Here is a 24,288-nt window from a genome sequence, read left to right as displayed (position 1 = left end):
ACTGGATGTTTTTCCCTTTTCACACCATTCTTTGTGAACCCTAGAAATGGTTGTGCGTGAAAATCCCAGTAACTGAGCAGATTGTGAAATACTCAGACCGGCCCGTCTGGCACCAACAACCATGCCACGCTCAAAATTGCTTAAATCACCTTTCTTTCCCATTCTGATATTCAGTTTGGAGTTCAGGAGATTGTCTTGACCAGGACCACACCCCTAAATGCATTGAAGCAACTGCCATGTGATTGGTTGATTAGATAATTGCATTAATGAGAAATTGAACAGGTGTTCCTAATAATCCTTTAGGTGAGTGTATGTAATAATGCAAAATGTATATTAGAGCTTAAACATACCTAAATGAATCTAATCGAATTGAAATTATAATCATATTGAATGGAGAGCTTGCAAATCAAAATCAAATTAAATTGGAAAATCTGTATCAATACCTAGCCTTATTACTCAATTGGGCAATCAAATGATCTTATAATTCAAAACTGGATATGTTATTCAGGTAGCTGTGTTATTATTCACATTGACACTAACTGGCTTAGCAAGATTCTCTTCAAACTGTTGCTCCACCATGAGAATATTTGATCTGAAAAAGAAAACGTATCGGTTACCTAACGTAACCTCGGTTCTCTCTAGATGAGGGAACGAGTATTGCGTAAGCTAGCTTACGCTACGGGAAAGATTCATCTTTTCTGAGATATTGAAGCCAAAAAATTATCCTTAATTTTTGTTTCCATTGTCAACGCAGTGCGGCAGCTGCAGACCTTGAGCGGGCTAGCTAGCGAGCTCATAGGTTGCTCTGTGGCAACTGCTGCAGCCTATAGACGAGCTTGGGCAAACTCGCATCCAATGAGAGGCGTCCGCACGCTCACTGCATCAAAGCCCGCCAAAATGGCCGTGACTAGAGTGCATATAAGCGTAGTTCGTGCTGGAACCCTGGTTTTCATTGACTGAAGCGAAAAGTCGCTCGTGGCGCGAGCACGGCCGGCTACGCAATACTCGTTCCCTCATCTAGAGAGAACCGAGGTTACGTTAGGTAACCGATACATTCTCTTACGAGAGGTTCTCTCGTATTGCGTAAGCTAGCTTACGCTACGGGAACCCATTGTCAACGCCGTGCGCGCCAAGCATCCACTGTATGAGCCCCAGGGAATTAAGGGGGGACCTGGGGGAGCCCTTATGAGTGGGGAAATAATATTTGGCCGGCAAGAATGTGGGTCATTGATTGTGTAATACATAAGCACATAGTGGGAAGGGAACGACAGAGCGGCGGTGCCGGTCTGTGTGGAATGTGTCCCATCAGTGCAGCTCACCAGGGGAGCTGTAGCGTATTAAACCGCTAGTAGTTTTGCCTGCAGAGCGGGCACTTCCATATTGTAAAATCTGACAAATGTGGAGGGGGAAGTCCATCCCGCTGCCACACATATGTCGTGAATGGAAATCCCGCTGGACCATGCCCACGAGGATGCCATGCCTCTAGTGGAGTGAGCCCTAATGCCCAACGGGCATGGCAGGTCTTTTGACGCGTATGCAGCAGCAATAGCGTCCACTATCCATCTAGATAGTGTCTGTTTCGAGGCGGCGAGACCTTTGGTGCGCCCTCCGAACGAAACTAAAAGCTGCTCGGAGTGTCTGAAAGCAGCGGAGCGCGCAGTATACAATCTCAGTGCTCTGACCGGGCAAAGGAGATTGGCGTCGCGTTCGCTATCGGGTGCTGGCAGCGCCGATAGGGAAATGACCTGTGCTCTGAAAAGAGTACCGATCACCTTGGGAACATAGCCGTGTCTAGGCTTTAAAATGACCTTGGAGTCACTTGGTCCAAACTCAAGACACGCAGCGCTGACAGACAGCGCGTGAAGGTCTCCCACACGTTTGACTGATGACAGGGCAGTCAGAAAAATGGTTTTGAGTGAAAGGTATTTCAAATCCACGGATTGAAGTGGTTCGAAAGGGGGCTTTCATAGTTTCGAGAACTATAGAAAGATCCCAGATAGGAACCGATGGGGGCGCGGGGGTTCATCCTTCTAGCTCCCCTGAGGAAGCGGATGACCAGCTCGTTTTTACCCCATGACTGGCCGTGCAGGGGTTCAGCGAACGCCGCAACGGCCGCCACATACACTTTGAGCGTGGATGGGGATCTGCCCTTATCCAGCAGCTCTTGTAGAAATACGAGCAGCGACGACACCCCACATGTCCGCGGGTCCAGGTCTCTGTCGGTGCACCATTTTGAGAACACAGACCATTTTGACGCATAGAGTCTTCTCGTGGAAGGGGCTCTAGCGTGTATGATGGTGTTTATTACTCCTTCTGGCAGAGCGACGGGTAGTCGTTGATCACCCACGCATGCAGCGCCCAGCGCTCTGGGTGGGGATGCCAGATTGTGCCGCGAGCTTGAGAGAGGAGATCTGCTCTCACTGGGATGGGCCACGGCGCTGTCAGTGACAGCTGCGTAAGCTCCGGGAACCATGTCTGATTCTCCCAACGCGGGGCTATGAGGAGCACCGTGTGACGCGTTTCCCTGATCCTCTGCATTACCTGTGGCAATAGCGAGATGGGAGGGAAGGCGTAAAGCGGGCGTCTGGGCCAGTCCTGGGCCAGCGCGTCCTTGCGTTTCGAGAAAAATATTGGGCAGTGAGAGTTCTCTTTGGACGCAAAGAGGTCTATCTCTGCTCTGCCGAATAGGTGCCATAACGTCTGGACTGTTTGAGCGTGCAGGGACCATTCCCCTGGGGAATATCGTCTCTGGACAGTCTGTCCGGGCCGTCGTTCAGGTGGCCTGGCACGTCGCGTCGCCCTCAGCGAGCGCAGGTGGCACTGGGACCAACTCAGTATGCGTTTTGTCAGATGGAAGAGGTTCCTGGATCTGACACCGCCCTGACGGTTTAGGTAGGATACCACAGATCTGTTGTCCGAACGGACCAGGACGTGGTGACCCTGAATGACCGGGAGAAAGCGCGCAGCGCGTACTCGACCGCTATCATTTCCAGACAATTTATGTGAAGGAGCTTTTCCTGAACTGACCATAGGCCGAAAACCGGAGAGCCCTCGCAGACCGCGCCCCAACCCGTGTTGGACGCGTCTGTCGAGATGACTTTTCAGCGAGATACAGCTCCCATTGTCACTCCCTGCTGATACCATTCGGCCACTGTCCAGGGCTGCAGAGCTGATATACAGGTCTGAGTCACCTTGATGGGCTGGCGGCCTGTGGCCCAAGCCCGGCGAGACGCGCGGGTGTTTAGCCAATGCTGAAGCGGGCGCATGTGCAGTAAACCCAGCTGTGTATTGATAAACCTGGCCGTCGAAGGCGAATCTCAAGAATGGCCTGTGACGGGGATTTATCTGAATCTGAAAGTATGCATCTTTCAGATCGAGAGAAATAAACCAGTCCCCCTGGCGCACATGCGCGAGGAGTTTCCTGATTGTAAGCATTTTGAACGGTCTTTTTGCAAGCACCTTGTTCAAAACCCTGAGATCTAATATGGGTCTGAGGCCGCCGTCTTTCTTAGGAACAAGAAAATAATGGCTGTAAAGCCCCGACTCGCTCAGAGAGGGTGGCACTTTTTCTATGGCCCTTTTGCACAGAAGGCTTGCTATTTCTGAATGAAGCATGCATGCTGCTTCCGTGTTCACAGTGGTTTCGAGCCGCGCTCTGAAGCGAGGGGCGGCGATCGAACTGTAGCAAATAGCCCTGTTGTATTGTGCTTAACACCCACTTGGATATCCCTGGAATAGCTTCCCACGCTTTGAAGCGTAACGCTAGAGGGTGAATGGCCAATTCGCTCTGATTGCCGCACACCGAGCCTGAACAAAATGTGTGAGCTGCGTTTAGTGTGTTCATGCATGATTGCTCGCAGACAGCATGAACAGGCTGTTTTGTGAGTGACTTCCGATTGGAATGAATGGGGAAAGAGTCACATCTGTTACGTGATGCGCAAGCATAGTCATGGGCACGGGACTTACACACAGAGGAATGGTTGCTGGCCATGTAACAGAGCGGGCAGAGAATGGGCGCGCGCACGCATTTGTGGGCGCCTTCATTGACTCTGACGCTCGAGCGGTTCGTAACCGCTTTATGTGAGCGTGCTCTGGTGGGGACACGAGACATGCAGTGCTTGTGTGCAGAAGTGAACACTGGATTGTGGGCACATCAAAGTCTGAGTTTGTTGAACTGGGCGCTGTGAAGAGGCTCGTGCAGGAGGCTGATCACGTGAGCGGCCTGCAGAGGAGCTAGCGCGACGCGGCAGGAAGAGGTTCATGGCTTGGGTGGCTTTCTGGACTTCTGAGAAGCGGTCAACAATGCCACTCACCGCGGAGCCGAAGAGACCGGTCGGAGAGAGCGGTGCGTTGAGGAACGTGGAGCGCTCTGCTTCTCCCATGTCGGCTAGTGTTAGCCATAAGTATCTCTCGGTCACAGTCAGCGAGGCCATGCACTTCCCTAGAGCTTGGGCTGCAGCTTTGGTAGCGCGAAGGGCGAGGTCTGTCGCGCTTCGTAGATCAGTAACAGCCTCTGGGTGCCTGCCTTTCTCATCCCACTCCCGAAGAAGGTCTGCTTGTAGGATCTGTAAAACGGCCATTGAGTGCAGAGCAGATGCGGCTTGGCGGCGGCGGAATAGGCGCGGCCAACATAGGCGGAAGTTGCTCTGCAGGCCTTAGACGGGAGCACAGGCTTGGAACGCCATCTCGCGGAGGGCGGACAAAGGTGTGCTGCTACCGAGTCCTCGACGGGGGGGATGGAGGAGTAGCCTCTCTCAGTGGCGCCGTCCACCGACGCGAGAGAGGTGGAGACGTGGGAACGGGTCCTGGCTGAGGAAGGAGCGTTCCACGACTTTGCAAGCTCCGTATGTAATTCCGGCAGGAAGGGAGCAGAGCGGGTGTAGAGCGGCGATGGCTTTGAAGAAAGCAGCCGTCGAGTCTGTTGGGTGCCTGCTCAGGGGGCGGTGACCACTCGAGCCCGAGGCGGTCGACGGCCTGTGTGAGGAGGCGTGTTAACTCCCCTTCGACTCCGGCGCGGGTCCTGCTGGATTCCTGGGCCGAGGAGGAGGCTTGTGACCACTCCTCGCTGTCCGAAGCCATGATGGAACAGCGGCTCTTATCCTCCGCCTCGTCATCCGAGATGGCAGCAGTGCGGCCGCTCGGCGGCAACTGCGCGTCCCGGGGGGGCGGGGAGGGTGAAAGCGATGCTCGAGGGAGAGGCTCCGGCGAGGCAGTCGCTTCAACCACAGTTTCCGGCAGCCTTTGTGAGCGGCACTTCTTCCTGCGCGGCTGAAGGTAAGGCGGCGCGGCGGTTTCTGCTTTGAGCGCTTCGAGTCGAGCCCGCAGGGTCGACATCGGTAGCTCCTCGCAGAAATCGCATCCGCCCTCAGTGAGGGCGAGCTCTGCGTGCCCCAGTCCCAGGCAGAGAGCGCAGATGATGTGGCGGTCTCCTGTGCTGAGAAGGGCGCGACATGAGGCGCAAGTGGAGCGAGGCATCTTGAAAAAGACGATCGTACTCTTTTGTGAATAGTTCGTGAGAACTAGCTTGCTGAATAAAAGGATACGTCGTCGGATGGCGTAGCTCGCAGGATGGCTGAAGGTGGCTGAGATGGCCGGCTTCTTCTAGCGCTGCCCACGCTTGCTTGATGCCCCTCGAACGGCGACACGGCTTCCAGGTCAGCGATGCGAAGAGCTTCGCTGAAGAGATGAAAATCAGGGTTCCAGCCTACGAACTACGCTTATATGCACTCTAGTCACGCCCATTTTGGCGGGCTTTGATGCAGTGAGCACGCGGACGCCTCTCATTGGATGCGAGTTCGCCCAAGCTCGTCTATAGGCTGCAGCAGTTGCCACAGAGCAACCTATGAGCTCGCTAGCTAGCCCGCTCAAGGTCTGCAGCTGCCGCACTGCGTTGACAATGGATACAAAAATTAAGGATAATTTTTTGGCTTCAATATCTCAGAAAAGATGAATCTTTCCCGTAGCGTAAGCTAGCTTACGCAATACGAGAGAACCTCTCGTAAGAGGACTAACCGTAGAAGAAGAGTTTATGTCAATGTGGACTATAACAGCCTTCGTGGCAATGCTGAAGATGCTTGTGTATATATATATATATATATATATATAGCATTATCAGTTATGTTCTGACACATTTTAGAATACAACAATGCATGAAATCGAACTCGCAAGCACTTGAAAGCACTTATATTTGTGGACTTGTGTAGACATATGTTTGGAGCCTGTAGTATGCAAGTTGTTGTGTATCTATTTAAGAGTTGTTGGCTGTTTAAGGTTTTAGAACTGAATGTTGTGTTTCTGTAATTGGCTATGATTGACATTACTAATTAAGTGAGTTTCTCATGTTTTAATGTGCTCAGCTTGGAAGAAAATAAATTCAGACTCTGTTATTTAAATATCTGAAAGTCACTCTTTGGAGGACAAGCTGTCTTTGTGATTACTCAGGCTTCCAATGTTCCATTACAGTATTCTCTACCCATGATGTCTTTAACTCTGCAGGCTGTGCACTCTGTGCCCTCTTGCTGTGAAAACAGGCTTGATAAAAGGATGATTGTATGATGTGCTACTGGATTCTGCTTTGTGGACTTGCAGTCTGTCTCTATATAAAGCAGAGTGATGCACAGACTGCTTCACATGGACGGCACTCACTACTTGACCTGCACACCCTCGACTCAATCAGAAAATTCACGAGCCTTGTCCGCTTCATCAAAAACTATTAGAGCAACACTCCAGCTGCTAATGGCCTATCATCAAGTCACTCGTCTGTTGAAAAAATGGTATCTAAAGTAAAATTACAGCGCTAAATCGCTGTCTAGAGCACTCAAAATTTACAAAAATAGAATAGAATTGGCCAGCTGGGCTTTATGCTTAAAATGATACATCTGCTTACCCGCAGTGAGTTTTCTCTAAGCACATTTTAGGCTTTTGAATTGTGATTCACTAAAGTCCCCCACGGAAAAAACCTGTGACCCGACAGTGGCATAAGTGGAAGAGTTAGTTTGAACTTGAAGGCTGTTGCCAGTTAAACAGGCAATAGAAATGTGTGTCTGAATGTCAGATTTTAGCACATAAGGGCAGCTGCAGCCGTGGGTGTCGGAATGAATGAGAGAGGAGTACAGCTGAGTCTGTGAGTGGGAGACAGGGTTATGTGCCGGGCTGATAGTTTCAGTGCGATTGAGCAGCTTGCAGTTTTCACATGGATGTAATGACCACCAGTCTTTTCCCTCTGGGGAGTTAAAATACATAGTGCCGGAAACGAATTTCAAAACTAAAAATTTTCAAACATCTCTCCCAAAAATTCCCCCTTCTGCCACTGATCAAAAAAACAGATAGTACCACCCCAAACTCAAGCCATTGGTTGAGACAGTGTTACTGTGTTGGGCTGGATGTGCCACTCACACAAATTTTATAGGGCCATTGACCAGAAAAAAAAAAACGGTGCTACATTTCAAAAAGCTCTATGCACATATTAAATATACAGTGCTGTGCATTCAGCCATGTGTATGAGTTTGCAAAGTGTATTATAGTCCCAAATTGAACACTTTTTTTACACTCCGTTTTGACAGTTGAAAAGTGCATCATTCGGGTACTTAAAGTGCACTTCTTTTTGCTGCATTTTCAGTGTAAATGTACTACTCGCACTACTTAAACTACAAAAGGGTGTAGAATAGTGCAGAAGAGTGCGGTTTGGGACGCACCTATAATGTTGACAGTTTTCGAGGAAATCAACCTTCGAATGGCTTACTTATAGTTGTCTCTGCATATTAAGCTGGGATAGGAGAAAGTAACTTAACATGAAAAAAGTTAAACACTTCAGATTTCAATGCGATTGCAGCCTATGAAATAGGGGGTGGGCATTAGGACGATGTTACGGACAGCGACGATATCTAACAAAGATCCCGATGCCAATTGCGACATTCAAGTGACAGACGATGATTGACAAAATCGGGACATGACAAACCATGGATCTGGGAAGTCGCCAAATATATTAAACAGTGGCCAGGTTGTGAAACTAGAACCCGCCAAATGTGACGAGGCTGGATCCAGTTTGCAAGTTCCTCGTCCAAATGTATTTCATGCGCAGGTTATTTTGCTCATGTATCCGCAACAGGCAGGTGACCTGTAAAACATCTTGTAGTGACACATGGTGAGAAATGCTGTTAGTCACAAAGACATGCACTTGAAGAAACACGTTATTATACTTTTAAGAACAGGCAAAAGAAAAGCCTCGTGTCTGACTTGCTGTTTATTCAGGAGGCGTGCAGCACGAGCCTGACATGTGGAACAAGTGCATGAAAAGAGTTTTCACTCGTTTCCTTCATCTGAAAACGGTTTAGTTTGCTTTATTTCCATGGACCAGTTCACAGTTAACATGCATTGTGAATGCAACTCTGCAGGTTCAGTAGCCTAATATACAGGTGCTGGTCATATAATTAGAATATCATCAAAAAGTTGATTTATTTCAGTAATTGAATTCAAAAAGTGAAACTTGGATAATGTATACATTCATTCCACACAGACTGATATATTTAAAGTGTTCATTTGATGATTATAACTGACAACTAATGAAAAACCCCAAAATCAGTATCTCAGAAAATTAGAATACTGTGAAAAGGTTCAATATTGAAGACAACGGGTGCCACACTCTAATCAGCTAATTAACTCAAAACACCTGCAAAGGCTTTTAAATGGTCTCTCAGTCTAGTTCTGTAGGCTACACAATCATGGGGAAGACTGCTGACTTGACAGCTGTCCAAAAGACGACCATTGACACCTTGCACAAGGAGGGCAAGACACAAAAGGTCATTGCTAAAGAGGTGGCTGTTCACAGAGCTCTGTGTCCAAGCACATTAATAGAGAGGCGAAGGGAAGGAAAAGATGTGGTAGAAAAAAAGTGTACAAGCAATAGGGATAACCGCACCCTGGAGAGGATTGTGAAACAAAACCCATTAAAAAATGTGGTGGAGATTCACAAAGAGTGGACTGCAGCTGGAGTCAGTGCTTCAAGAACCACCACGCACAGACGTATGCAAGACATGGGTTTCAGCTGTCGCATTCCTTGTGTCAAGCGTCTCGCCTGGGCTAAAGACAAAAAGGACTGGACTGCTGTTGAGTGGTCCAAAGTTATGTTCTCTGATGAAAGTAAATTTTGCATTTCCTTTGGAAATCAAGGTCCCAGAGTCTGGAGGAAGAGAGGAGGGGCACAGAATCCACGTTGCTTGAAGTCCAGTGTAAAGTTTCCACAGTCAGTGATGGTTTGGGGTGCCATGTCATCTGCTGGTGTTGGTCCACTGTGTTTTCTGAGGTCCAAGGTCAACGCAGCCGTCTACCAGGAAGTTTTAGAGCACTTCATGCTTCCTGCTGCTGACCAACTTTATGGAGTTGCAGATTTCATTTTCCAACAGGACTTGGCACCTGCACACAGTGCCAAAGCTGCCAGTACCTGGTTTAAGGACCATGGTATCCCTGTTCTTAATTGGCCAGCAAACTCGCCTGACCTTAACCCTATAGAAAATCTATGGGGTATTGTGAAGAGGATGATGCGATACGCCAGACCCAACAATGCATAAGAGCTGAAGGCCACTATCAGAGCAACCTGGGCTCTCATAACACCCGAGCAGTGCCACAGACTGATTGACTCCATGCCACGCCGTATTGCTGCAGTAATTCAGGCAAAAGGAGCCCCAACAAAGTATTGAGTGCTGTACATGCTCATACTTTTCATGTTCATACTTTTCAGTTGGCCAACATTTCTAAATGTAGAAATGTTACATGTTTTTTTGTATTGGTCTTAAGTAATATTCAAATTTTCGGAGATACTGAATTTGGGATTTTCATTAGTTGTCAGTTTTAATCATCACAATTAAATGAAATAAACATTTGAAATATATCAGTCTGTGTGTAATGAATGAATATAATATCCAAGTTTCACTTTTTGAATGGAATAAATTTTTGATGATATTCTAATTATATCACCAGCACCTGTATATCTTTTTATTAAAGAAACAAAACTAAAGTGATCAAATCATAAAATACACGTTCACCTTGAACCTAAAATTGAGTTCTATTTTCTTTTCTTTAGGCAGCATTAACTGTATTACCAAAACACAATAAAAACAGAAATTCGAGAGAAACACACATTTCGCAGCAATATTTTGGGAACAAGGGAATTTATTAGGCTTTATTATTATGATTATTATTATCTTTACATTTATAATTGTCTTTAGTTCTTAATCTGTAGGCTATTAGTAATTTTATAATGTGGCAGGGCGGAGGGCGGGGCCAGGTCGTGATTCTACACACCCTTATCAGGCTAATCAATAAAGGCTGACTGCGGAGGATGGTGCGGGAGAGAGAGATAGTTTACAGGCATGTCCGTCGTGTGTGTGTTTGTCTTGTGTTTAAGTTAATCATTAAAATAATGTTTATATCGCCAGGCCGGTTCTCGCCTCCTCCTTTCGACTGCTTTACATACACCTGTTGTCATTGACGGATGCCTGTGTGATGGCAAATGAGGTCATGGGAGACGGTAAATGTTTGGATTTGGGGGAGTGGTTAAATAAGATTTTTTTTTTTATAACTTTGTTATTTTAATTGGTTTTTCATTTAGTTTAAAGTGCAATTTGATTTGTCTTCTGTTTATGTTTCAATAAATTAATGTAATTTTTAAATCAAAATCAATAAAGCAAAAATATTCACTGACCCACTGCAGGGGGTTGAAGTTATAATCATAAATTGCGATATATTTTAAGTACATATTTCCCAGCCCTTCTATGAAACACCAGGGTCCAAAAGGGACACTCGGTGAATGCCAAATACAATAAAAAAATGGCTCCCTACAGTCTCGCGGTTATCCGTATATTATAGTCCAGAGAGAGCGTGCTGATTAACAAGAGCCACAACTCGGTCAACAACAGTTAACTTAAAATTGCTTGATAATAATGTCTCTGGTGGAAAATCTCTTTCCTAAAAAAAAACTAACAAAAGAGGGTTAAACGGGTAGCATTCATGTTTCTTGTTCACATGTATGAAATATGGAAACATAGTTATGGTCATCACCAGGGGTGAATTGGTCCTTCGATTAAAAAATAAAAATAGCTTGTTTGTCAATCTATTCCATTTCTTGTATTCTCTGATGCATTTTTTTATTTGTTAATTTGATACATTCCATCTCTATTTAGCATGTGTACTTGTTCAAAAATATTTAATGTTTTAAATATATAATGTTTTTCTCTAGTCAGCTGTGGATGCTGTTAGAGGCAGCATATCCATGAGCAGCACAAGACCACACGCCCACGTATCAACCCACGTTCTGCTTCTGTATCGTACTGTTGTCCGATCTTTTTAGTAGAAATTGCGTAATATGGAATCACCTTCTCACCCATTTCTCAAATCCATTGATATGTAGTAGTGATTTTGCTTAGTTTATTAAAAAGCTGTAGGCTATACAAGAAGGGGTTTTGAATCTGGAATCACTTGCATTCAAAGCGACATCAGCATAGACTTAAATATCATACAACTTGATCAAAAGACCACTTGACCGACACACTGTAAAGGTTTCACTGTTATTTGTATATTTATGTATGTACATTTTTTTTGTAAATTCAGATTTTATTTTTATTTTTTCTTTATGAAATTGTTTTCAAGCAAATATACAGAGGGATTCACTCGTGAAAATGCTTCTTCACGCCACAGTGACGTATTTTAAACTCTTTTGTAATTTGTTGAAACCAAGCCACCAAAACTATTCGTTCTCTACATTCTCCACATTGTGATGTCACACTGTGGTAGACATTTATATCCGTCTGCCTCCACAACAACACATAAATGCCTACTTTACCTAATCACTTCAGTAGAACCATCCAGTGAGCAGTGAGATCAGTCGTGGAAAGAGCCAATCAGAACAGTGGGCGATTACTGTCAAGTCTTAAAGGAGAAGGAGCACCAAAACCAAGTGTTTCTGACAGAGGTCAGATCAAGAGTGGAAAATTATGATGTTTTACAAATATATGACTGTTTTTTGTGCTTATTTATATTTAGGGCTGTGAAACTACAGATTTTTAAAAGAATTAATTGCACAGTTTGCTGTAATAATCGCGTTTAAGTTCACGGTCACAAAACAAAATGGTGTAGAATAGTAAAGAAGTATGCTATTTGGGTCGCAGCTATTGTCTTTGTAGGCTCAGCTCGGCGACTCATCTGTAAAGGTCTATAATGATGATTTAATAAATGATTACATAACCCATGACTGTGTTAAATGGATTAGACAAACAAATGGCAGGATGATTGTGCAGAAGCAGCCAATCAGTTCCTATGTCTCTAAATAAGCCATCTGGTGGAAAGATGGTGCAATTTAGTAGATCTTGCAGCTGCCCTGGAGACAGATCAACTTCATAATTGAATGACTTCTCCAACAGCTCTCTCATTGGACCCGAGGGCTGGTGATCTGCTGCCCTGAGATTGCAGTTTATGCATGGTTTTGCCAGTAGTGTTGACAGAGACAGCCAAAGTGGATTGCATCATCATTATGAGCGCCTGGTCTCTTACCTACCACCCAGATGAGAAGGTTAAATGAGGTGGAAGCTAGACGTGATTAATGCAAACCTTGACTTCGTAACCCATTTAAAGGCTCAGTACAGCAGAGACCAGTGAAGGCCGGAGGGAATGGGAGGCTGGCATGAAAGAATGGCCCACAGTTGGGACAACTTTGTGCTGCACTGTTTCGGTCCCTCTGTTCTGTTTACTGAAGATAATTACACACATTGCATGTTCAAACAAGGTCAGTTGCTGTTTTCATTTACTGTGCTGTCAAATTAATTCAAGTTTTAAATACAGTGCTCATAATGGGGTCCTCAGAAGCAAGAGGCGTAAACTGTTCAACAAAGAATGAATCACCCACTAGAATGAGAGAGCCTTGGCTTGTTCTTGTGTTGTTTTACTGGGGTTTGAGGATAGAGAGCGAGAGTAACTGGCTCAAGGGGAAGTGGCATTTTTCCTCTTCTCCAGGCATTGTTTATGACTGGGAATTTCAAAGTGTTTTATCTTCACAAGGCAAAGCGCGTTTATAATATGCTGTGCAGGCAGTGAGAATGATGGTGGAAAAAACTCTTTCTTAGAGATGTGTGGCTGAGGAGGGTGAACTTCCAACAGCTTTAATTCACAAGCATTATACTCCTTTATTTCAATTAAAAGGCTTTTGATTTGAATCTTAAGGGGCTTTTGCCACAGTAAAGGGATTTATTGTTTTTTGTCTATTTTACATCACATGATAGGAGAACATTTTAAAGTGAGAAATTCCAATGCTTTTGTAAAAATGTTGTATCAAGGACTGTACTTGAACAGAGTATGATTTTTAATTTCTGTCTCTTTAGAAGCTCTGAATTCATTAATGAAAGACCAGTAACACTTTCTATGAAGCCCATATTTATAATGCATTGTAAAGGCCAGTGACGGGCCGTGCATTTACAGTCTAGGCCTTCAGTGTCATTTATGCCATTCAGAAAACACAGTTTTACAATGTATAAGACACCCTATGCCTTTGGGCATCATACATTATGTCGCAGCTAACTAGTAACACCAACTGACATTTTAAAAACACATCCATGCACGAAAGCCAGAACTTGAAACGACACTTAATGCTCAAGCAAGTCTAATTTTAACTGCAGCATGACTGTTTTGTGAAATGAACTTTTCCCCAACAGACAATTCAAAAACCATAATTTTTCATATGAATCTACAAAGGAGATCTATAATACCTGTAAAAATCAATCTAATAATATTTGCGATTTAAATGTTGCTTGCAATAAATTTTGTTCCGTCAGGGTACACGGTTATGCTGCGTTCCTTTCAAGTTGGATGTGGGATATTCCTATTTGATGTCTCCGATCATAAATGTATTCCATTCCCCGATATTCGGAAGATGACGTTTTAGGAAACAAAACTGCAATGCTCCCGTTAGCTTAGCAGGGGTTTGACTCTCATTAGAGATGTCTCCTAGCAACCCAACTGATAAACAATGCTGCAGCGCTAGCATTTGTGCTTCAGGTGTACGATTATTAAAAGCGATTATAATGTTTTATTCATCTGTTTCTGCAGGCTTTTGTTAAACAAGATTGAATATCATGTAATGTGGAAACAAACTAATTTATCAATATTACTTAATAAAGTGAATGTTTATCACTTACTTTGTCTATCTCCCTGAGTGTCGACATGTTTGTGTGACATCATGCCCCTGCATCTCAGCAAAATCAGAGTTGAGAATTTCTGCACGAGCCTACAAGTTGTAATTCTGACTTCAAGATGCATTCCATTGCACTTTTCCTTGTAGGAAGTTATCAAATCTGACTTTCCGAGTTGAATGGAGCGCTTTTCAAAACTTGATCCGACACTGAATGCTCCAGCAGTCTAATTTACATTTAGAAAACTCCTGCTGTTGCTAAAACAATGCAAAAATCACTTACCAATTTACTTGAAGTGAAAATCAGTTGTCCTTTCCTGTTTAATAAATTAAGCAATCACGTCATGCAGAAAATCTTGTGTTTTTAAATCCATAAGGATCTCTTTCTCAACGGTAATAACAGCAGTGATGACAGCTGACTGTCAGACAGCTTGATCTTATGCTTTTCGCTCTTGAATTACGTACATCACTTAAAGTGTTATTGCATAACTCAAGGCCAGCTAGAAGGCCTCGACCAGGACATATCCTAAAGATCACACCCACCAAGAACAAATAAATCAATCTGATTGTCTGATGAATCTGACAATCTGACTTTAGTTGAGGGATTCTGAAGGCCTGGCGGGGAGGAGCTCAAATTCACAGGCTGCATCGGGCATGCAATTTGTGAAACAGTTATCACACTTTGCTTGTATGCATCAAGGGATAAATTCTGACAGGATAAAATTTTAGTTATTCTCTATTTGTTTCTAGATTCATTAAGAGAGAAAAGCGATTGGAAGTACATGGCAAAAAGGCCATGTTAGGCCAGCAGAGAAGTCGCCACTGGTAAAGGCATTATTTATGCATTATACTGCATTCATAATATCTCATTATACACCTTTTAATAAGCTATAACTTTTCATAAATAATTATAACTACACTTATGATACATTATAAGACTTCTCCAATTCATAGAGTATAATGCATTATAACACAAGCAACACCCAATTTTAATGCGGCAGAAGCAAATAAAGTTAATCGTATAAGTGATGTCATGCAACAGCAGCATAGTGTAAACAGTCAAAAGGCTTTATGATATTGTAATGAAGACTCAAGTGGGTTGAGATCCATAAGCGGTTTTATTGGACAGAGGAATAATCAAACGTACAGGCAGGGTCAAACCACAAGCAGACAGGAATATAGTAGGCAGGCAGATACGATATCAGAGCAGGCAGAAGATCGGGGCAGGCAGCAGACAATGGAGATCGATAAACAGGCAAGGTACTCACAGGGCAGTGGCAATCAAACAGGGTCGGAGAACAAAGCAAGGTTGGTACACGGTAAATCTCAGAGTAAACAGGATAACGCTTGGTAATGTAGCCGGAGCAAACAAGACTTCGCAGTGAAGTGGAAAACAGACATGACTTAAATAGGGAAGAGACAACAAGGCACAGCTGGAGCGTAATCAGACCTAGATATGTGGGTTAATGGGGAATGTGGTTTTACTGGTTAATACACCGGTGAACCCGATCTCCGATGACTGAAGGGGGAGGTGCCCTCACCAGTGTTCGTTACAGAGCCCCCCCCCCCCTGTGAGCGGCTCCTGACGCGAGGACGCGACCTGTGCCGGGGTCTCCCCCGAGGTCGAGGGGCCGGTTTCTCCGGGTTGATCCGATGGAACTCAGTAATGAGGTTGGGGTCGAGGATGTCGTTAGTACTGACCCAGGATCTTTCCTCCGGATCGTATCCCTCCCAGTCCACCAGGTATTGGATCTGACCTCGGTGTCGTCGGGAGTCGAGCAGGGTTCGCACCAGGAAAGCTTCCTCGCCACCCACAGTCGGGTGGGGGGTCCAGGGGTCACCTCCTCCTCAGCCCTCGGAGCATCGGCCGGTTTCATCAGGGAGACATGAAAAGTGGGGGAAATGCGGTAATTAGCAGGGAGTTGAAGGCGGAATGAGACAGGGTTAATCTTTCTTAGAATTTTAAAGGGACCCACGTACCTAGGACTGAGCTTTTTGCATGGTAAGTGAAGACGAAGGTCTCGGGTGGAGAGCCAAACCCATTGGCCCGGGAAGTAATCTGGACCGGGACGGCGATGACGATCTGCTTGTTCCCGGGAACGGTTTATCGCCCGCTGTAGGTGGATGTGAGCTTGGTCCCACACCGCCTCACTGTGCTGGATCCAATCGTTCACTGCGGGGACTTCTGAAGGTTCGCCGGACCAAGGAAAGAGAGGGGGCTGGTACCCCAGGACACACTGGAAGGGGGTCAGGTTGGTAGCTGGTTTGAGGAGGGAATTCTGTGCGTATTCGGCCCAAGGAAGGAAGCAGCTCCAGTCCGACTTGTTGCGATGGCAGTACGATCGGAGGAACTTGGTGATCTCCTGGTTCAGGTGCTCCGTCTGACCATTAGACTGCGGGTGATACCCTGAAGTGAGGCTGACGTTAATGTTCAAGAGCCGGAGGAAGGCCTTCCAGACTCTGGAAGTGAACTGAGGGCCCCGGTCCGAGACGATATCCTCGGGAAGTCCTTAGTAGCGGAAGACATATTGAAGCAGCTGCTCGGCGGTCTCGAGGGCTGTGGGAAGCTTGGGTAGTGGTATCAGCCGGCAGGCCTTGGAGAACCGGTCAATGACGGTGAGGATCGTGGTATGGCCTCGGGAGTTGGGTAAGTCTGTGATGAAGTCCACGGCGATGTGCGACCAGGGGCGCTGAGGTATGGGTAGTGGCTGGAGCAGACCTGCAGGTGGTTGTCTTGGGGTCTTGGCAATGTTGCAGGTCTGACACCTACTCACGAAGTCGGCCGTGTCGGTGGCCAGCGTCTCCCACCAGAAGCGGTTCCTTAAGAGGCGAACGGTGGATGTGACGCCAGGGTGCCCAGCGTTAGGGGCGTCGTGTACCCAGCGCATTACCCTCTCCCGGATGCTAGGAGGCACAAATGTCCGGTCGGGCGGACATTCGGGTGGAGGCAGAGCCATGGCCTGGGCCTGGGGGATGTCAGATAGGAGGTCCCACTGGATGGGAGCTAGGATCAACTCAGAGGGAATTATGGGTTCGGCAACGGGACTTTGAGGTTTGGCCTCGTACAGTCGTGAGAGTGAGTCGGCCTTGCCATTCTTGGATCCTGTGCGGTAGGAAATGGAGAAGTCAAAGCGAGTAAAAAACAAGGCCCATCTGGCTTGTCTGGGGCTGAGTCGTTTGGCAGAGCGGAGGTACTCCAGATTATGGTGATCCGTAAAGACCAGGAAGGGATGTCTGGCTCCCTCCAACCAGCGTCAAGCGCGGCCTTAATGGCCAGGAGTTCGCGGTTGCCAATGTCATAATTCCGTTCGGCCGATGTGAGTTTGCGGGAGTAGAAGGCGCAGGGGAAGAGTTTAGGCAGGTTACCTTGGCGCTGGGAGAGTATGGCCCCAATGCCTGTGGCAGAGGCGTCGACTTCCACCAAGAAAGGGATGTCAGGGTTGGGGTGATGCAGGATCGGTGCGGAGGTGAAGCGTTCCTTCAGCTGGTCGAAGGCCTGAAGAGCATCGATGGACCAGAGAAGCTTGGTTCGACCCTGCTTTACCATGGCAGTGTGTGGTGAGGCGACAGTGCTGAAGTTCCTGATGAACCGCCGATAGAAGTTGGTGAATCCCAGGAAACGCTGGAGCTCCTTCACCGTGTTGGGCTGAGGCCAGTTTAGCACGGCTTGAACCTTATTGTCGTCCATGGCCACCCCCTCAGGGCTGATGATGTACCCTAGGAAGGCGACGGACTTCAGGTGAAACTCACATTTCTCCGCCTTGGCGTATAGCTGGTGTTCGATCAGTCGCTTCAGTACCTGTCTGACCTGGATGATGTGTTCCTCGAGAGAGTTGGAGTAAATTAAGATGTCGTCAGTGTAGACGATCAGGCACCGATTGAGCATGTCTCTTAAGACATCGTTAATGTGGGACTGGAACACCGAGGGGCTATTGGACAAGCCGAACGGCATGACCCGATCGATATTCATAATGCCCACTGGTGGTAGAGAAGGCGGTCTTCCACTCTTCCCCCTCCCGAATGCGGATCAGATTGTAAGCACAGCGCAAGTCCAGCTTAGTGTAGATCTTCGCTGACCTCAGTTGTTCTAGTGCCGCGGGAACCAGGGGCAGGGGGTACCAGAACTTGACGGTGACGTCATTTAGGCCACGATAGTCGATGCAAGGACGAAGAGAACCATTCTTCTTGCCTACGAAGAAGAACCCGGCTGCCGCCGGAGAAGTGGATGGACGAATGAATCCTTTGGCCAGCTCCTCCTCGATGTATGATTTCATGGCGAGGGACTCGGGTTCCGACAAGGGGAAGATTCTGCCTCGGGGTGGTGTAGTCCCTGGCTTGAGCTCGATGGCGCAGTCGCTGGGACGGTGAGGCGGAAGTAGTGACGCCCTGGCTTTGCTGAATGCCTCACTGAAGTCGGCGTATGCTGGGGGTATCAAGGGGAAGGCGTCAGACCCCTTTAAGACTTTGGTAGCCCCCACGGTGGCAGGTAGAACGGGTTTCATGCATCTCGCCGCGCAGTCCGGACCCCACCGCGTGATTTGACTGTTCTGCCAAGAAACTTGTGGTTCGTGTAATCGGAGCCAGGGAAGACCAAGAATGACTGGGTTGTGGGGGGAGTGAATGACATAAAAGCGTGTGGTCTCAGTGTGTAGTACACCCACCTGCAGGAGAATATCGATGGTGGTGTGACACACTCGGCCGGAACCCAGGGGACGACCATCTAGTGCCGCCACTGTCAAAGAAGGAGTGCAAGCCGTCAAGGGAATGTGGTACTGTTTGCAAAAATTTTCGTCAATGAAGTTGCCCGCAGCCCCTGAGTCTATCATAGCATGCGCACCGGTACTGGACGCTAGGTAAATGAGCTTAACGGGAACTTCGAGGCAGGTTTTAGACAGCGTGGAGGAAATTAACAGACTCACCCCAGGCCGTTGTGGTTGTGGTGGGCGTGTCGGGCAGCTGGCACGTTGATGTCCAGCTTGGCCACAGTATAAACAAAGGTGGTTGGAGAAACGGCGTTCTCTTTCCTCGGGAGAGATGTGGGTTCGGTCGACCTGCATAGGCTCCGATGTATCATGGTGTTGGTGTCCCGTTGGGAAAGGTGTGGCCCGCCGGGCTGGGGGCCACTGAACTGGACGTCTGGAGCAGATGAGGCTGTCAATGCGGATGGCCAGGGAGACGAATTGCTCTAGTGAATTTCCCTCATCGCGACAGGCCAGCTCGGATTGGAGTTCCGCATTCAACCCCTGCCGGAAGAGGAGCTTATGAGTGGACTCCACCCAACTGGTTTGTGCGACGAGGGTGCGGAAGGAGAGTGCGTAATCCGCCGCCATGCGGTTTCCCTGGCGGAGAGCCAGGAGCTGTTCGCCGGCGTTCTTACCGCCCTCGGGGTGATCAAAGACGTCAATCAGTCCCTGCCTGAACGAGTCAAAGGAAAACTGGGTGAACCCCTGGTTGGTCCAGACCGCGGTGGCCCAGTCGAGGGCTCTCCCCATGAGGACGGAGCTCATAAAGAGAATTTTACTCTCATCAGTGGGATACAGTGCCGGTTGTTGTGAGAGGAAAACCGAGCACTGCATGATGAACCCCTTACACCTAGAGGGCGTACCGTCAAATTTGTCGGGTAGCGCGAATCGTGGGCTGGCGGATGTGAGAAGATGAGGATTGACAACGGCTTCCGCGCTGGCTTGAGGCTCTGCCGGCGCCGGTGCAGGTGCGGGCTGGTGGAAGGCTTGCATGGAGCGCATCATCTCCTCTACCTCTGACGTGAGCCGACCGAGTTGGTGTTGTTGTGTAGCCAGCAGATTAGCTTGCACAGAGAGTTCTTCGGCCATGCGTGAAATCACAGCTGGATCGGTGTTTGGCGAAGTCTTCTGTAATGAAGACTCAAGTGGGTTGAGATCCATAAGCGGTTTTATTGGACAGAGGAATAATCAAACGTACAGGCAGGGTCAAACCACAAGCAGACAGGAATATAGTAGGCAGGCAGATACGATATCAGAGCAGGCAGAAGATCGGGGCAGGCAGCAGACAATGGAGATCGATAAACAGGCAAGGTACTCACAGGGCAGTGGCAATCAAACAGGGTCGGAGAACAAAGCAAGGTTGGTACACGGTAAATCTCAGAGTAAACAGGATAACGCTTGGTAATGTAGCCGGAGCAAACAAGACTTCGCAGTGAAGTGGAAAACAGACATGACTTAAATAGGGAAGAGACAACAAGGCACAGCTGGAGCATAATCAGACCTAGATATGTGGGTTAATGGGGAATGTGGTTTTACTGGTTAATACACCGGTGAACCCGATCTCCGATGACTGAAGGGGGAGGTGCCCTCACCAGTGTTCGTTACAGATATGATCATATTATAAGTGGTCTTTGCCTGCTTTAAGTAAAGTTACAAAAGCAATATCTTCTTATAAACAGCCATAACATAAACTTGTAACATACAATACATTACAAGTCAAACTTAAATAGAGAGAGAGAGAGAGAGTTTCTAATTCGTATTTTAACCTTTTAAAGAAAAACACTTGTAAAGCTACATCTTAACATTTATATTAAATGGGTGTTATTTAAAAATATTTTGTAATGTGGAATGTAAATAATTTTCAGCTTGTGTTGTAATGTCTTATAACCACTAAAAATATGTTATAGATGTTTATAAGAATACGCTGCTATTGTCACTTAAAGCATACCTTTTATATACAATACTGTGGCAGGGTGGAGGGGCTCCTCCTACCCCCGCCAGATGGCCGCGGCTACTCGTTGGGGTGGATGGTAGTGGCGAGAACTCTACTATGGCGTATCCCTCCTCCTTCCCGGATTTCGGCACCAGTGTAATCAGTTAAATGGAAAGGAGGAGGCGAGAACCGGCTTGCCAATATAAATAATATTATATTATAAACTGAAACAAAAGACACAAACACACATGACGGACCAGTTCACTACAATTCTGCTGCATTTATAGTTTTTCCCCAGACATTGATCAAATGCATCTCCAACTGCACAAGCTTGTCACTCTGCTGAAAAAATCTGTTTAAACCAGCCCAAGGTGGTTAGTTGTTCAACTAGTGACCAGCTAAGACCAGCAAACCACCATGTTTTTTTTTATAAGCAAAGCAGCTTTATTGACTGCAGCTATATGGCTTAGAATAGTTTGGGATTGTATGTAGGTACAAACATTGACAGAAAGAACACCTTTAGACAAGTGGCTGTCGATTGGACATGGTGCTGAGGACTTAGCGGGTGACAGGTAGGAAAACCCTGCCAACCCTGTGCTCTTTGGGAGACTGATGACTGAGTACTCGAAAAAGAGTCTGACTCACCAGAACTTTGGGGGAAATTCTGTGTTTAGAGTATGCTCCTCTGATCACACACTTCAAATCTATTACCACCAGTGCAATCAAAGTCCTGAATGAGATGAATCTTCCTCTGGCTTTTGCTTGATATTTGATAAAGTACAATTGAAGGTGATATGTAAGGGGTTTTTCTTCCTTTTTCTGTCCTTTGAGATGTCTTCAATACGTCTCGCTTTACATATACATTTATACATTTTGCAGATGCTTTTATCCAAAGCGAATTACAGTGCACTTATTACAGGGACAATCCCCCCGGAGCAACCTGGAGTTAAGTGCCTTGCTCAAGGACACAATGGTGGTGGCTTTGGGGATCAAACCAACAACCTTCTGATTACCTGTTATGTGCTTTAGACCACTACACCACCACCACTCCATATATCAGCTTTCAGCTCGCTCTTGCAAGAATCTTGAATGAATGATTCTGTATCTCAGATCCAATATTAAATGTTAAACAACTACAGAGGGTTTCTGTTTTTCTTCTATCACTTTGTAGCATTGTGTGTCTTAAAATCAATGCCACGATTGAATTAGTTTTTCTTTTTTTAACCTTTGAATTTCGTCATTCAAAAGAAATCCTATCCAGCTCTAAAATCATTAGTCTTTTAAAGGAATATAGGTCTGTCAAAATTCTATCAATATTTATCTTCGCAAACCCGTATTTTATGTGTAACACAAAAGGAGAAATTTTGAAGAATTTTCACACAGCTCTTTTCCATGACATCGGTTCATAGTGACCACATCTGTCTTGGTCCAAAAAGCACAAAAACATAATATAAATTAGGGATGCATGATACCATTTATTCTCTTCCAATCTGATTCAGATACACGTTGTTGTTTTTTCCTTCATTCGTTTATAATATCTATGCCTTACTGTGTGAAACTGATTGGGGGATTCTCTTTTATATGTAAAGAAACAAAAAACATCTAACTACACATTATTTAATTATAAAATAGAGAAGAAAGATTATCACAAAAATGTGTTGCCTATTAAGAAAAACTTTATTTTTACATAGTAATTCCATTAACAGTGATTCCAGTGAAAGTCATCAGTAAAAAAGAAGCCAGTTCTATTTAAATATTTTTTCAACTTGTATCTGGACTTGGATTCAGACCCCTTTTTGGTTCACTTTAGTTGTTATAGGATATCAGTCCACTTTTCAATCCCACAGTTATTTTTTGGAATCCAGTCAAGATATTTTTGTAATTTAATATAACAAGTAATAGTAATAAAATAAAAATAATACAACAATAATAATATTTACCATTATTATTAATGATAAATAAAAGTATTATTAATTAATTATATATAATACATTTTATTTTATAGTTAATATAAATATAATTATTATTAACAGAAATAAATGTTACAATTTTATTATACAAGAGTAATATATTTCATAATGTCTTAACTTTAAAACCTTGGGGCTTCTATTTTGATGGAACATTCCAGGAAGACAGTGACCTTACAGTGTCTCTATGGAGGCTAGTTCACAGTATTTTAAGGTTTTCACTAGATTTGCTCCACCGGTTCTTATCTCAATCCATGTTATATGCAAACTGAATTATTGAGCATCTACTTCTGAGATGTGTGGAGCGCTCGCATATTGTGTGCCGTTCTGAGAGCTAAAATCAGCAGCCCACACGTGCTATATGCATGTGTGACACAACAGAGCACCGCTCAAGTGCACTGTGCATGCAGACTACATTGCATCTGGAAAGTATTCACAGCGTTTCACTTTTTCCACATTTTGTTTTGTTACAGCCTTATTCCAAAATGAATTAAATTGATTATTTTCCTCAAAATTCTACAAACAATAGAATTCTGATTTTTTTTTTAAAAAATCTTTGCAAAAGTATAAAAAATAAATAAAAATCACATGTACATAATTGGTAATTGGTGCCAAAGGTGCTTCAACAAAGTATTGAGCAAAGGCTGTAAATACTTATGTACATGGGATTTTTTATTTTTTTTTTATAAATATGCAAAGATTTCAAACAAACTACTTTCACGTTGTCGTTATGGGGTATTGTTTGTAGAATTTTGAGGAAAATAATGAATTTAATCTATTTTGGAATAAGGCTGTAACATAACAAAATTTGGCAATGTTTAGGTACTCTGAAATCGACCCCATTCTGCCAAATTAAGGGTAAGCAGCATTCCCCATCAGACATTTTTTGCATCAATTTAGATGTCATTACCTTTCCCTCTGGCACTACTGATGAGAACCAACCTCCAAGACATGGGTTCTCATCCTGTGGAAACCAGGAAGTAATGATGTTCACATTAACAATGGTGAGCACGATTCGGAGGTTGTGTTTTCACTCTAAAATTAAACTCATTTTAAGGTTTAGAGTTGGGGTTTGGGTGTAGGGTTAAAAAAATCTTAATTCCTGTTGACTGTATTACATGATTTACAGCTAATAATACAACTCACTTTTTGTGCCGATTGTGGACATTTAACTTTCATTTAACACTTCCAACTTCGGCCACTGGGGGCAGTGGTGCAATTTTCAGTAAGCACAGTCCTGCTTAGACCTGCTGTTGCCAAATTCACAGTGCGATCATTCTGCTCATATTGATGATATTTGAGGCAGCGAATCTTAAGACGCAGTATGGCTATGAACATAATTTACTATGCATGGTTAGTCCTGTGTACCTCCAGCCCCACATTTAAAGGGATAGTTCACCCAAATATTTAAATTCTCTCATCATTCACTTATGCCATCCCAGATGTTTAAGACTTTCTTCTGCAGCACACAAA

General features: G+C 45.3%; 2 protein-coding genes across 2 annotated transcripts in view; one reads left to right on the top strand and one right to left on the bottom strand.

The window, feature by feature from the left end:
* drp2 (dystrophin related protein 2) overlaps window positions 1-24,288 on the top strand; it is a 261,720-nt gene that overhangs the window by 39,260 nt on the left and 198,172 nt on the right. The gene's annotated exons all lie outside the window — the stretch shown is intronic.
* The window catches only part of LOC127663229 (uncharacterized), a 516,242-nt gene continuing 493,092 nt past the window's right edge, over window positions 1,139-24,288 (bottom strand). The window contains exon 2 of the mRNA XM_052154758.1: window positions 1,139-1,745. Within this exon, the coding sequence (XP_052010718.1) occupies window positions 1,338-1,745 (408 nt within the window). The 3' untranslated portion in view covers window positions 1,139-1,337. The remainder of the gene's footprint in view (window positions 1,746-24,288) is intronic.

Source organism: Xyrauchen texanus, chromosome 23 (genome assembly GCF_025860055.1).
Source record: "Xyrauchen texanus isolate HMW12.3.18 chromosome 23, RBS_HiC_50CHRs, whole genome shotgun sequence".
Taxonomy (NCBI): domain Eukaryota; kingdom Metazoa; phylum Chordata; class Actinopteri; order Cypriniformes; family Catostomidae; genus Xyrauchen; species Xyrauchen texanus.
Note: the sequence above shows the minus strand (reverse complement) of the source record. Positions and strands in the feature narration are given on the sequence as shown.